This window comes from Lingula anatina, chromosome 6 (genome assembly GCF_051362555.1).
Source record: "Lingula anatina isolate TDL-2025a chromosome 6, LinAna3.0, whole genome shotgun sequence".
NCBI lineage: Eukaryota > Metazoa > Brachiopoda > Lingulata > Lingulida > Lingulidae > Lingula > Lingula anatina.
This window is the reverse complement of record NC_141772.1, coordinates 4,404,293-4,417,565: the sequence shown is the minus strand read 5'-3', so window position 1 is coordinate 4,417,565 and position 13,273 is coordinate 4,404,293. Positions and strand designations below refer to the sequence as shown.

General features: G+C 35.9%; 1 protein-coding gene across 2 annotated transcripts in view; it reads right to left on the bottom strand.

Moving 5' to 3' along the window:
* Nucleotides 1–13,273, bottom strand: part of LOC106180477 (sodium- and chloride-dependent taurine transporter-like) — a 35,286-nt gene that overhangs the window by 14,383 nt on the left and 7,630 nt on the right. For both annotated transcript variants that reach the window (XM_087014871.1, XM_087014870.1), the window contains exon 3: nucleotides 5,048–5,179. In XM_087014871.1, the coding sequence (XP_086870997.1) occupies nucleotides 5,048–5,179 (132 nt within the window). The remainder of the gene's footprint in view (nucleotides 1–5,047; nucleotides 5,180–13,273) is intronic.

Sequence of the window (13,273 nt, the reverse complement as noted above, 5' to 3'; positions counted from 1 at the left end):
TTTCACAAGAAAAACATGATCTGTCCCATAAATCTGTATAAACAGTGGCACAAGGGCATTCCCAAACACTTGACTGAAGGTCAAACAATTGTTTATTGACACATGTTAGACAACATCAAAACTGTATGCACAATTTCGGAAAAACACACTAGCATGCATACTGTGTTAGTTTGTGCATGTCTGTTTTTCCAAACGAAGGATGTAATGTAACTTCAGCTTTAAAAAAAAAATTATTATTTTTTAATCAATTAATTAATTTATTTATTTATTTATTTTTGTCAACGATTCATTATTGGGTCAGTTAAAATCATTTTTGGCAAACCCTAAAAATTTATCAGCCTGACCTCATCCACCTTGATAACTACCTGTTCTCTAATCTAAGATAATACAGGTGCCCTGAAATGACAGGTGTTTGTAAGGAAATACACCTCAGAAAACAACGACACATGAGAAGCGCCCTAAAATCACCTGTATGAGTAAGGATGTATATACATTACAAAAAATCAACTGTATACTATTATGTGAAGTGCCCTGAAATGCAAGTACTGGTAAGGATCTGTAGTACATAAAGGAAAAAAAGATACAAATATGAATTGCCCTGAAATGGCCGGTTAAAAAAGTGTATGTTCACAAATATACAATAATGAGCATTCCACATATACATATTATGTCAGCACATATGTTGCTAGCAGGAAGCCTGCTCCCAGGTTATATGCTATTACACGTTTTCCAGGAGAGGGAGAGACAGATCCATTAACTGATATTTCCACCTGAACCTTTCCAAAAGCATGGTTGATAATTAAGTTATGAGAGGTGTTCATGCAACCTTTGCACAGGGCAGTTGAAGTGCTGATCATTCTTGACCCCACCTTCCTTCCTGTCTTCAGAGAACAAATAATAAGCTCATTCAAGGGTGGTAAGCAGTATATCATTTTTGTGCACCTTATTTCAAATAATGTTTGTAGGCAAACACACTTTTAATCTTGATCACACTGATAACTATCTCTGATTATAATGATGTTGTTGTTAAAATCATTTATTGATATTTATCAATATCATATGATTATAATTGTTAACATAACTCGACATTTTTCAAAAGATTCTTTCATCTTCAGTATTCAAGATCAGAAATTCATTTATTTCACCTCTCATGAGAGTGACAGCCTAAATGTACAACAGAGCAACTTAAATTACCAAAACAAGCCTTTCCTCAAATATATATATATATACTGGTACTACAAAACTGTCTCTCAAGAGCACACTTATCTGGGTTGCGTAACACCTGATGCATAAATTTTGACGGGCTTTGAGACTCTCAAGGCCGACATTCAATATTGACTTTTCATGACAAAACTACAAAGCATTTTCAACTTGAAAAAAGCACGCAAGCAGAGAACACAGAGCTCTAACAAGCTAACTCTATTCTAATTCCTATCAATTAACTGATAAAATTCATGAAACACCAACAAAATCGAAAGGATTTTAAGTTAGTTAGACTATTTTGTTCCTCCACAAAAAATATTATCAAAATCTGTCAATATCTTTTTAATTTAGGCTGCTAATATAGCAAACCAACATTGGCAAAAGCATATTAACCTCTTTGGGAGAGGTAAATGTAACAATAGCAACTTGGTCAAATAATACCAACTGGTATGATTGTATTATTCAAGATTTATACCATTATGTTTAAAGAAGGTACAGAATTCTCAGATTCAAGAAGTTTTTGCTCTTAGTAGCTGATATGAGTATGGATTTAAAAACATTTCATGTGTCTGTCAAGTTGTCCTTTTCGTGTCAAAATAATAAAAGTTATTAACTGGCATTACAACGAACTGCAATTTATTTCTTTACAGTTATGACAAAATCAGTGAGGCTACAGAACGATGTACCGGTACTGCAATATGATAATGAAATTCAATATTCCTGAACAAAAATTTAAAAGGAGACAGCAAGGCTGACAAATAACCAGGCATGGTGCTGGGATCGATGGACTGCCATAAATACAAAAATTAAATTATTCCCTTGAAAAATGCCTGCCACTTTCACCTCTACGTCAAGGTATACCGTATCCAAATATCACCAAGAAATTGGTGAATATGTAGGTTAACCTGTGTGGAAATAATTGGTTGTTTTGTTTGTTCTTAGAAACTGAATTAATTTCATGACTTCCCACTGTAGAGGCATCCTTCAAATGATCTGTAACACCTGAGCCATCCAGTGCCTTCCACATCAACACCTGCAACTTAGTCAACACTCTCTCTCTCTTTCTTTTCCCTGTCTCTCTTTTTCTCTCTCTTTCCCTCTTGCTCTCTTTCTCACCTTCTTTTCTCTCTCTCTCTCTCTCTCTCTCCCCCCCCCAAACTCTCTCTCTCTCTCTCTCTCTTTCTCTCTCTCTCATATATACATATCAGCTATCCTTCAACCTAGATACTATTCATTCATACAAGTATATGTACAATTAACTTATTCCTTGAATTCCAACAGAATGACCAAATTCATTTGATTACCAGCCAATCAATGCAAAGGAAGCAAAATGTCAACACCTTTATAATGATAGGTTTCAGTCTATTTAAAGCAGGAATCATGCATTTGGCACATAGCACATTGATTTAGTGGTACTAGTTATATTTGATCCTTCTTAAAATAAATATGAACGGTTTCCATGGTGATTGGCATTTGAGGTTCTAAGCAAGTGTATATGCTCAAGCCTAGAAATTATACTTTATGTCACAATAACTAAAATAAGTTCATGTAATGAGTGCTTGCGAATACCAAAATTCATATAGAACAATACAGTCTTAAGGTTTAAGACAGTACATGTGTGCATTCATAAATTCAAGACTATGTTTTTCATTCATTTTTTTTACTTACAGACCTGTATAATCTGAAAAAATAAAGCAGACAAGCCTTAAGCTTCTAAATAGACTTTTATAACTGTTTATTAACCTTAAAATGGCATACATATGCCATGCTTAAACACAAAACAGTGTTAAGTATAAAAACATACTCAAGTGCTGTTAAAGAAGGTGACTGTTAATGAAGATGGATGGCAAATTTTACTCATAATTAACTAGCAATAATTTTTTTGCAAGTTTATTGATCTGTCAACAGAAATATAATCACCAATGTATAAAATGTTATCATGCCCATTACTTTTAATGGATAGGCCATCGAAAGTTTGTTTAAAAGGATTATTTTCTCCAACCAATTTGTCTACTTTGCCTTACAAGTGGTCAGATATAAATCTATACAAATTACTTCCACTTTCAAAGTGTAATCTCTGCCCCACACATTAGTATTTGTGCGAAAGCTGCTGAGGAAGCCTTGACCTCCAAGTATAGTTTTAGCCAGGCTGAATCAGCTTGATTACAATTCACCTCTAGCTGTCACTAAAGCATGCCCCATCAGAGTTATGTAATCTTATATGGTAATAATTATGGGAGCATGGGGCATCAAATGAACTGAAAAAAAATGAACAAACAGTTTAACATATCTATACTGAATGCATACACGCACAACACATGTATGGCTGTGAGATGTTCAGGATGGAAGGAAATGTTCTACATATCAGGGAACTCCAACAACAGGTGTCTATTTGCCTGCCTAATGGTCTTCTGCCAAAAAATATACAAACTTCACATTAGTGAATACAGGCAGCTCTATCTGGCTTTTTCAGAAGACATAAAATTCTTGACAGACACTTGAACAATGTAAGAAGGGTAATTTGCTATATCTGAATGACCTTGGAAGTCAGACTGGTTTACCTGGATCAGCGTCAGGTGTGAGACGGAGTACAGGTAAGTCAAGGTGCCAAGGACCAACTGGTTAATTCACAATGGAACTGGTCTGAACTCTATACCAAAATTTCAGTCTATACTACTTTGACCAAAGGTAAATTGGTAGTAGACCAATATGAAATACTGTGCCTTATTTCATCACACTTAAAACCTGGCTTATGTTTCAGTTCAATACTTACATGTTTATGTTATTAGGTACTAGGAAATTTTAGATGATGTCTATGACTTCAAATGAAGTAGACCAATTTTATTCTAAAATTACTGTGGCTTGATAAGCCTCTTTTCTCTTCAATGTCATCTTCTCCTGTGATTAAAATTTCATTCGTGTATATTCTGCACATGATCAAAGTAAAATGGATCAATCCTTTTTTTCTGTTTTCATGTTATACTGTATCTATACTTAATTTGCTTTCGATAAAAATAATTTACCCTGTATCCCCCCCCTCCCTCTCCCACCCTAATTAATCAAGTAGTTTTCAACCACATCCTTTTCCATTGCATGTCTTGTATATGCCAGCCAATATCTAAAAAAAACATGACATTTACCAAAAGGATACACTAGTAGCAATACTTGTATGATAACTAAACAAACTTGGTAGTTGCTTCCCCTTTACACATGCATATATTTAGGATCCAGATCCTAGCATATAACAATGTGGTGGGTTAATACACCTTTTTCCAAATTACATGCCCTACTGCATTTCAAGTGAAACGTATGCATTTTCTGGCATGAACAAGAGATATGAGACATATAAAAACCTATGTAAAATTACTTGCTTAGTCAAAGCCCTTGGAACGCAGCAAAATGATTTATACATCACGTAATCAAATAAATGAACTGTAATACAATCATGGTAAATGTATAGCTGGGTACACTGAAGAGGGCACTGCTTGCGTCATTGAATCAGATACAAAGGAACAAAATGGATCTAAATCAAAGATCTCTGGAGTCTCTGAACCACTAGAATTGAATTACTGTGTGTGTGTGAGAGAGAGAGAGAGAGAGAGAGAGAGAGAGAGAGAGAGAGAGAGAGAGAGAGAGAGAGAGAGAGAATTTTAACCCACTACATTAACAACTGAACTGCAGCAGTATGTTTGTGACTTTGCATGCATGTGTATGTTAATTAGTCCTTGTATGTATACTTTCATGTATATACTTACCTGTGTGCATGCACACACCACACACACACACACACACATACACACACACACACACACACACACACACACACACGTGCGATGAGCCTTACCCTGAAAGACAGGACAGATGTTCCATGCCCCCAGTCCTCCTTGACTCATGAACTGTCCCAATGACACCTCCAGGAAGAAGACAGGGATGCCTCCTCCCACCAGGAAGATGAAGTACGGGATCAGGAACGCACCTAGAAAGAATTAAAAAGCATGTCACAAATCTATTTTATTTCTTAATATATATATTTAAGTTGACAACATTTATTTAAAACAGGAGAAATATCTGTATGGGATCAGGAATGCCCCTGAAAGATGGAATGAAAACAAACGTCAAAGACCTATATGTTTATTACTTAATATCTCAGTTGACAACATCTATTTAAAACAGAAGGAGAAATATCTGGGCATAAATCTAAGGTTTTTCTGAGAGCTAGTATTACTTTTGGCCCATTTCTTTCAGTACACACCTGTGGCTCATGTTAACCCAGATGTGAGAAGGTACAAGTTCCGCCTTCACCTCCTCCCCCACCTTTACAGCTTCCTCTGCCCTTAAACCCTGTCTGACCTACACGTTTCAGGGAGTATATATAATAATAATACACCTGTATCCTGAACAACAACTCAAAGCCATGATACCAAAATGCATACTAGTACATTGATATCCTTTAGTCACTTTGATCACCCTGTAGTGCAGGGTGTTTGTGACAAGTAATGTAGGTGAGTGAACTAGCACTTTTAAAGTTCACAGTGAGATCTCTGAACGTCTGGTTTAAGCCACCTGCACACTGCTTCCTTCCTTGTAAGAACACGGTGTGAATTAAGGCAAGTTTTTTCACCTTAACCTCTTAGCACCAATGTCTAGCATCAACTTGCTGTTACTCTATCTTTTCAGTTCAACACTCAGTCAACAGACTAATATATCAGATGCAATACTGTGTTATAAATGTGAACATCTGATAGATGTAGAAGCTAAATTACAGCCCAACTCTTATCCTCTGACATCCACCTAAAAATGTTAACTCCAGGGGATAAAAACCAATTTTCAACAGAAAAAAAACCCTCCCTAACAGAGTCAGGTGGGTACATCTCTTTTTGTAGTATTCATTTTAATAACCACTGCAAACTTTATACTTTTCCTTGTGCACAAACTTAGTACATCAGGGCTTTTTCAGTCTCCCTGCCCGTCTGTCTCCTTTGCCTGGGCGGATTTTTTTGTCTCAGCAGAAAAAGGTATAATCCCGGGGGCCTTTGCTCACAAAATGTGTATGCAAATAACTGGATATGGCATGAATCACCGCCTACATGTATCAAGTCAATGCAAATTTATACTGAGACAGTGAGACTAGTCATCATGAGTATTTTCATACACAAAGTGGCTGATGATTGGGCCTCTTCAGCATAAATACCAAATAACATTACATGCATTCCCTGCAGGATAATTTTCTACATGATTGGTAATACACATTCTGAAGGAGTGTTTATGTATGCATATAATGATATTTACACAAATTTTTTTTAAAGTTAGTTCTAATACCTCAAGGAGATATTTAGACACTGATTTGCAAAGTAAATACAGCAATATTTTAGAAGGAGCCGAATGCTCAATGATATATAGTCAAGAGCAAAGACTGAAGCGCATTTATGTTCATGAGCCAAAGCCATTTACTGGTAAATGTAAACAATCATACAAGTATAACTCACTGACTTGCTGTTCAAACTTAATGATAATTGCATAATTTTGAGTTTTTGCTTGGATGCTTAACATTCAATAAAAGTAAATTGGGAAGTTATCTATCCCTTTACATGTGCACATATCCCTAGGTCTGCCACTTCATTACTTCCTCACTCTCTTGCATTTTCTTCAATTTAGTATAATTCTTTCTTGCTTTTTTTTTTTTCACCAAAGGCTTACTATTCATTCTTTTAATTAAATTCTTGCATCACTAAAATACTACAATCATTTAAATGTGTCCAAGAATGACTAAGTTATAACTTGTCAAATCTATAAAACCGACACCTGCTTTCTAGCTCAGCAGTAAAATGATACGCACAGTAAATCCCTATTGTACATAAGTCAAAAATTTGGCTCTGGGTGCCAACAGCAGCCAACCACTTAATGTCTCCGTATATAGACCTTTGCTAGTGATATCTGCAATATTCACATTTCTCTCACATTCTCTACTTGTTTTACCACATGATACACAAAATAATACTGCAAAAAAGAAGACTGCAATGAAAATAGCAGGTAATTTGGAAGACAATTTTCTCACATTATGGCTCTCATGTATGCGAATGTTGCACCTGAGGTGATATCGGAGTTGTTGTTTTGCATGATGACTTTTCCTGATGTGCCAGTGCGTGCACATCATACGTGCAGCTCGCATACACTTCTCGTTAACATGTAGATGCATGACTAATTTCCAATATTGCAATTTAAACGAAATTAAGCCAGGTTCCCAGTCTACTTCGAAAGATGTTTTTGATTGATTTTTGATATGAATCCATATTGATTTAATTTGCAACATCATTAACTGTAATTTTGTGTTTTCTTTGTTATAATGTCCCTTAATTTCTCCTCATCCCTACTTCTCTCTATCTCTCTTTCTCTCAGAGAGAAGCATACAACTTTAAGCAGCTTCTGTTGTCTTTTTACATTCAAATGCCATTAATTTACTGTTCCTTATGAAGTTCACAACACTGTCAACTAAACATGGACAATATTGAGTCTCACACCAGGGATCCGTAAATAACTGTTAAAACTCAACCATCAATAAATGAAGCACTCATTACTGATCTATCAGATAAGAAATGAAAGCACCTGATTACAATACAAAACAGACATGCTGTCTCCTTCTCATTTAAAATTTATTGACTCAAACGGACAGTTTAAATCTCAAATGTCACTTCATATTTCAAGAGCTAGACTAAATCATCAGCACCATTCTCTCTGGAGACACATTTGTCTTCGGCACTGAATCTCAATCGATTTTCTGTATCTGAAACAGGAGACAATCTTATAAGGAAATTTCAACTTCCCTGAGACATGAGAGATTTACCTCTTAGACCAATCATTTGTTTTACTATATGTTTTACTATATACATGTACTTTCTGATGAGTCCACTCACTAAAGTTACTGGTCTTAAACATTAGCCACATCTTTCTTGTTATAAAACAGGCAGAAACTTTTATCTAACTGAAATAATGGTCACGGTTTACAGAATTACCTTGGGTCAAACTGGAATGACATATTTGATCTAAGATTTTAGACCAATTTTGGAGGGGGACTAAAGCTCCTTTCTAAACCACATTGCCCCACAGTGGATTAACACCAGTTTGTACAAATCAATTTTTTTAAGGGCACATTCCCATAGATATTAGATCGATCTATCCCCTTGGGGAGTCTTCACCAGATTACTGTCAGATAATCCGGCTTAAATGTCCGTCCTGCCTACTACAAGCTGTAAGGGGGTAATTAACTTTCGTGCCCGCTCGGCTGACAGCTATTTAGCGTGAACCCCCAGGGAGTTAGGTCGATCTAGTTGGATCGATCTTATCTCTGGGAATGCGGTTTAAGGTTACCATGCACAGAATCAGCACGAAGGACAAAGAGAAGGTCATCACTGAAGACATGATCTTTCAATTTATACCAGAAATCTGTAATTTTCTACAAAGTACTTAGTACTAATGTAGCACTGAGGCCCTCTGTGTTGTATCAAGTCCTTCTTCCTCACTTTATTGATTTTCCTCCCTCAATATCTTATACACTGAACACAAACAGTAACTAGTGCTAATGACGATCTTGGTTCTTTGTTTCTGATGACAATTAATAATGTGTTTATTAAATTTCTTCTAGTAAGTAGAAGTAGTACTTAAATCAAATTCACTAAGGGTAAAACTTGGTATGAAACGTGCGTTTACAGTGTATCTGAATTCCCCATGACTCTTACATGTAGTTAATTTACTGACAGTGGTTTGCCACTTTATGATTGATCAATTTAACTCATTTATGCAGTATGTGTATTGTGAACTCACAATTAAACCAGTGAAAGATGAAAAAAAGACTCAGATACTGAGATAGGCACAATGTCTGAACCTACAATACTATATGTAATCTTTCAACTGGTAATGATTAGTAACATATTAGACTATTTCTGTAAGTGAACAGGCCCAGCTGTTACTGACTGGTCTAAGTTAGTTCATTTAGTTAAGTTAGTCCAGTATGTGAACAGGCCCAGCCCAGTCCAGTTAGAGACTGGTTAAGTTAGTCCAGTATGTGAACAAGTCCAGTCCAGTTACTGCATGGCATAGTCCATTCAGTGACTGGTCCCAGTTACTACTGTATGTGAACAAGCCAGTCCAGTCAATGTAGTTAACATATATATATATATATATATATATATATATATATATATATATATATATATATATATATATATATATATATATATATATATATTATTGGGTGGTCTATAAGTTAGTCTACAGCAAGTGTAAAAACAGGCATGGAAAAGACCAGTTATAGTGACTGGTGTATTTAATTAAGCATACAGTCTGTGAACAAGCCAAGTCAGTGCAAGCCAATGCAGTTAATTAACATTACTGAATGGTCTAAGTTAGTCCAGTATGTGAACAGGCCCAGTCCAGTCCAGTTCCTGATCATGATTGGTCTATCATTTAGTTTGTCCAGTAGCACTGATTGGGTATGCTAGTTCTTAAAGGTTACCCACTCACCACAGCTACTGTGTATTTAGTGAAGGTCAAATTATCAAAGATTTTCTGTAAAACCAGGCTCCTTCTGGTCCAGACTGGACATTTAGAGTTGGTAATGGGTCATTGATCAAAACATTGGCCAGGCAAGGAATCTCTGGAATCAAGGAGAATCTCTTGCTCTGTTAAAGTCATTTGGTCATTCCTAAAATACATGCAGACTGGAGGCATAAAAACAGAATTCTTCAATTATTCTGACTTGGAAACAGATGTCCATTTCAGTTTTAGTAGTTTTTGCTGCAAGTAGCATTCCTTGGAATTGTTCTGTGAAGTTTGATATATATTAACTTTGAGCAATTATAAATCAAAATTATACATGAATAAGAAACATCATTAATTTCCAATTTGTCATATTTCTTATTTTTCATTTTTATTCACAGTATTGTTTGAAGTATTATCTTGGTGTAATTAGTCTGATAATAAGCATACATACTACTAAGTATTATAATAAAATACATCTTAAAAATTAACTCTTTTTTTTTTTCAAACAAATACAACTTTTACATATTTTATTGTATGGCAACCACTTTATAACTTTTTAAAATTTATTCAACAGAGAGTAATCTATAATCACTTTTTCCTTTTTTTTTTTTTTGGTGGGCTGGTGGGTTTAGGTTGATACCTCCCATAAGTTAATGATCAAGAACTACAAATAACACACTCTTAGCATATATACTAGAGCCTGTAGTAATTCATCACAACAAGATCACAGGGGTGAAGATCAGTAAGCTGATCTGGCTGGAGATCACAGCAAGCCCAGGGAGGACAGGTGATGGAAGAGCACTTTACCCAGGATGCCTCCTGTAGTCTAATATCCTCACCTCAGCCAAGACTAGTAGCCTTCTACCCTTCCTCTGTTCAGACATATAAATTACAAGTATATAAATTAAATAAATCCCAACTGGTTAAGGTCTTAATGGCATCACTAAATCTGGCCTAGACACTGCTAAATCACTTGTAAATTACATTCAGCATCCTGTGTGTGTGTGTGTGTGTGTGTGTGTGTGTGTGTGTGTGTGTGTGTGTGTGTGTGTGTGTGTGTGTGTGTGTGTGTGTGTGTGTGTGTGTGTGTGTCATTTGGGCCTATATCGGTCCATGCTTATCCTTGTCTGAATGCATACTTTGATAAGCCAAGTATGCACAAACCAAAGAAAATATCTTCAGGCTTGTCACTGGTTGTTTTGTGGGCGTGAGGCTTTCAGATTTTAATTTTTTTTTTTTTTTTTTTTTTTTTTTTTTTGCATGCTGTGATCAGAGCCTTTCATGGACTTATTGTGCCAAACTGACGAAACTCTCCTCGAACAACCAATCATAAGGTTCTTCATTGCAGGACTGGGCGAAAATAGATAAAACTTTGCCATCAATTTCTGGACATCACTTCTGTAAACAGCTTACACTGAGCAAATTGACGGTGCGATTTTATGCTGGGGTGAGTTCTGTGGTTTATCCTAATTCTATTCAGTAAGTTCCATAACTAGCAAGCACTGGGGATTCTTGCTTATTTTTCTTTAATCTAAAAGTAGCATCCATATGAAGGTTAAGTCTCGGCAGAATTATAGCTTAAGTTGATGCATGAATGAGCTTTAGCTTCTTTAAAGGAAGAGAGCTCTAGCATATAATAACAAATAGCCACCTACATGCATGTGCAAAATGAAGAAAATCTTGTACTAATAGTTGTACACATACTGTAAAATATCTTATTCTATGCACAAAATTCAAATAAATTCAATAATGGGCATCTTTAATAGCATACAGTCTTCCCCAGAAAAAGCATTATCATCATTATTCATGACCCTAAGGAGCTCACAAGCTGACAAGTATGTACTTGTACCACTCCCACGACTCGAGCATTCCACCTAAATTTTTTCAACATTTTAGCAATTCATCATCTCTACAGGTGTGCATATGCTTCTGATTTACAGGTGTACAACAAACCTCATCCAGGTAGGCTACATCACCAAATACCTTTATGCCTACCTTAAAAGAATTTCAACAAGCAAACGCGTGTCCGTGTTTCAAATTTCAGTTAATTGGACTAATTTGAACAGACCCGCGGGGAATTTACAGGTATAACAAAACAAGCTGCCCTAGAAACCGAGACGATAAGTACGTGATTTATCATTTATCATTTTCAGAACAGCCCTGTTGTACAATGGATCCTTTCAAAAAATGAAATGTGGAATTTTTTTTAAGGTCGTGGATCCAGGGTTTATTCTAGTGTTCTTGTCCTTGTGCTCACACAGACACAATTTACATGTTAGTCATGTTCATGTACAGATTATATTACACTGGAAAGAAAGACTTCATCTCAAGACAAATAGTCTGGTTAACAAAAGTCAAAATGTTGCACAAATTTTTATCAATTCCAACTTTTATTGATTAAACAGAGTCAACTTGAGCACAACACTCCGTTGCTTTTATGTGAAGGACACTGAACTCCAAGGAGAAGGGAATATAAACTGCACATGTCCCACTGTCCCAAAATAACTGTGCCTTGCAGCAGTTGCTGCAGTCCTGAAATAAAGGCCAAATACTATATCATTTATCATACATTGTGTATTTGGGTTTCAATCAGGGACACGGTGTACTCAACCCACAGGTATTTCGATCAGGTCGCTGTCAGGAAACAAGTGGAAGAGGGCACACAGCGGGTGCCCTGAGTAACAAGTGGACTTTGTGAACCCATCTCTGCCCTAACAGCATGCCTCTGAAGCTTCCAATAACAACAGAAGCATGCATGCCAATAAATAGAGGAGTGGGTTTACATTATCTAATACTTCTGCCGTTTTCAGTAATGACACAGACATGCCAATAAAAAGAAGGGTGAGTTTCTACTATCTAATAATGCTTCTAATGTTTTAATGACAGATATCAAGGCATACAGATAGTAGAGATCTTTAAGATTTTCCGGAGACCTCTGAAACTCAGGGTAGAGGTCTTTTTTTCTGTAAAGTAAAAAGACACTTCAATTTGTAACAACATAAAATCTCACTTGTACTTTTCATGATATCTCAATGATTTTTTTTCTGCAGTCTCAACCAAGGCTTATCTGCATTCACTGACACTGCAAAGTAATAAATATATGAATCAGTTATAGGAGATAGCCGACACAAAGCCATTCACAAAGGCCATGTTAAAAGCCAATTGGTATTCACTAACTCTCCTTTACTTGACAACTGAGAGTGCTTTCTGATAAAAATGAATTGCCAGGATTAATCAATACATCTCCTAGATCAGATATGCATGTGTGAGATCTTTTTTTTATGAATTTGCTGAACAATGAATAGCCAATTGATAATATCTCTGAGGCAATGTTGCACCACATTTAAAAGCAGCAGACTCAGATTTCTATCTAACTTAATTGAATGACAAAAAAAAAAGGAGTTTCGGAAGGAAATTACAAAAATGATGTAATATCATTTTTCTGGTTGTTCAGTAAGATCAATATATAAATCCAGGCAATGTATCAAAACTTCATTTCACTCAGCCAACTACAGGTGGATGAAGGTTGAGATTC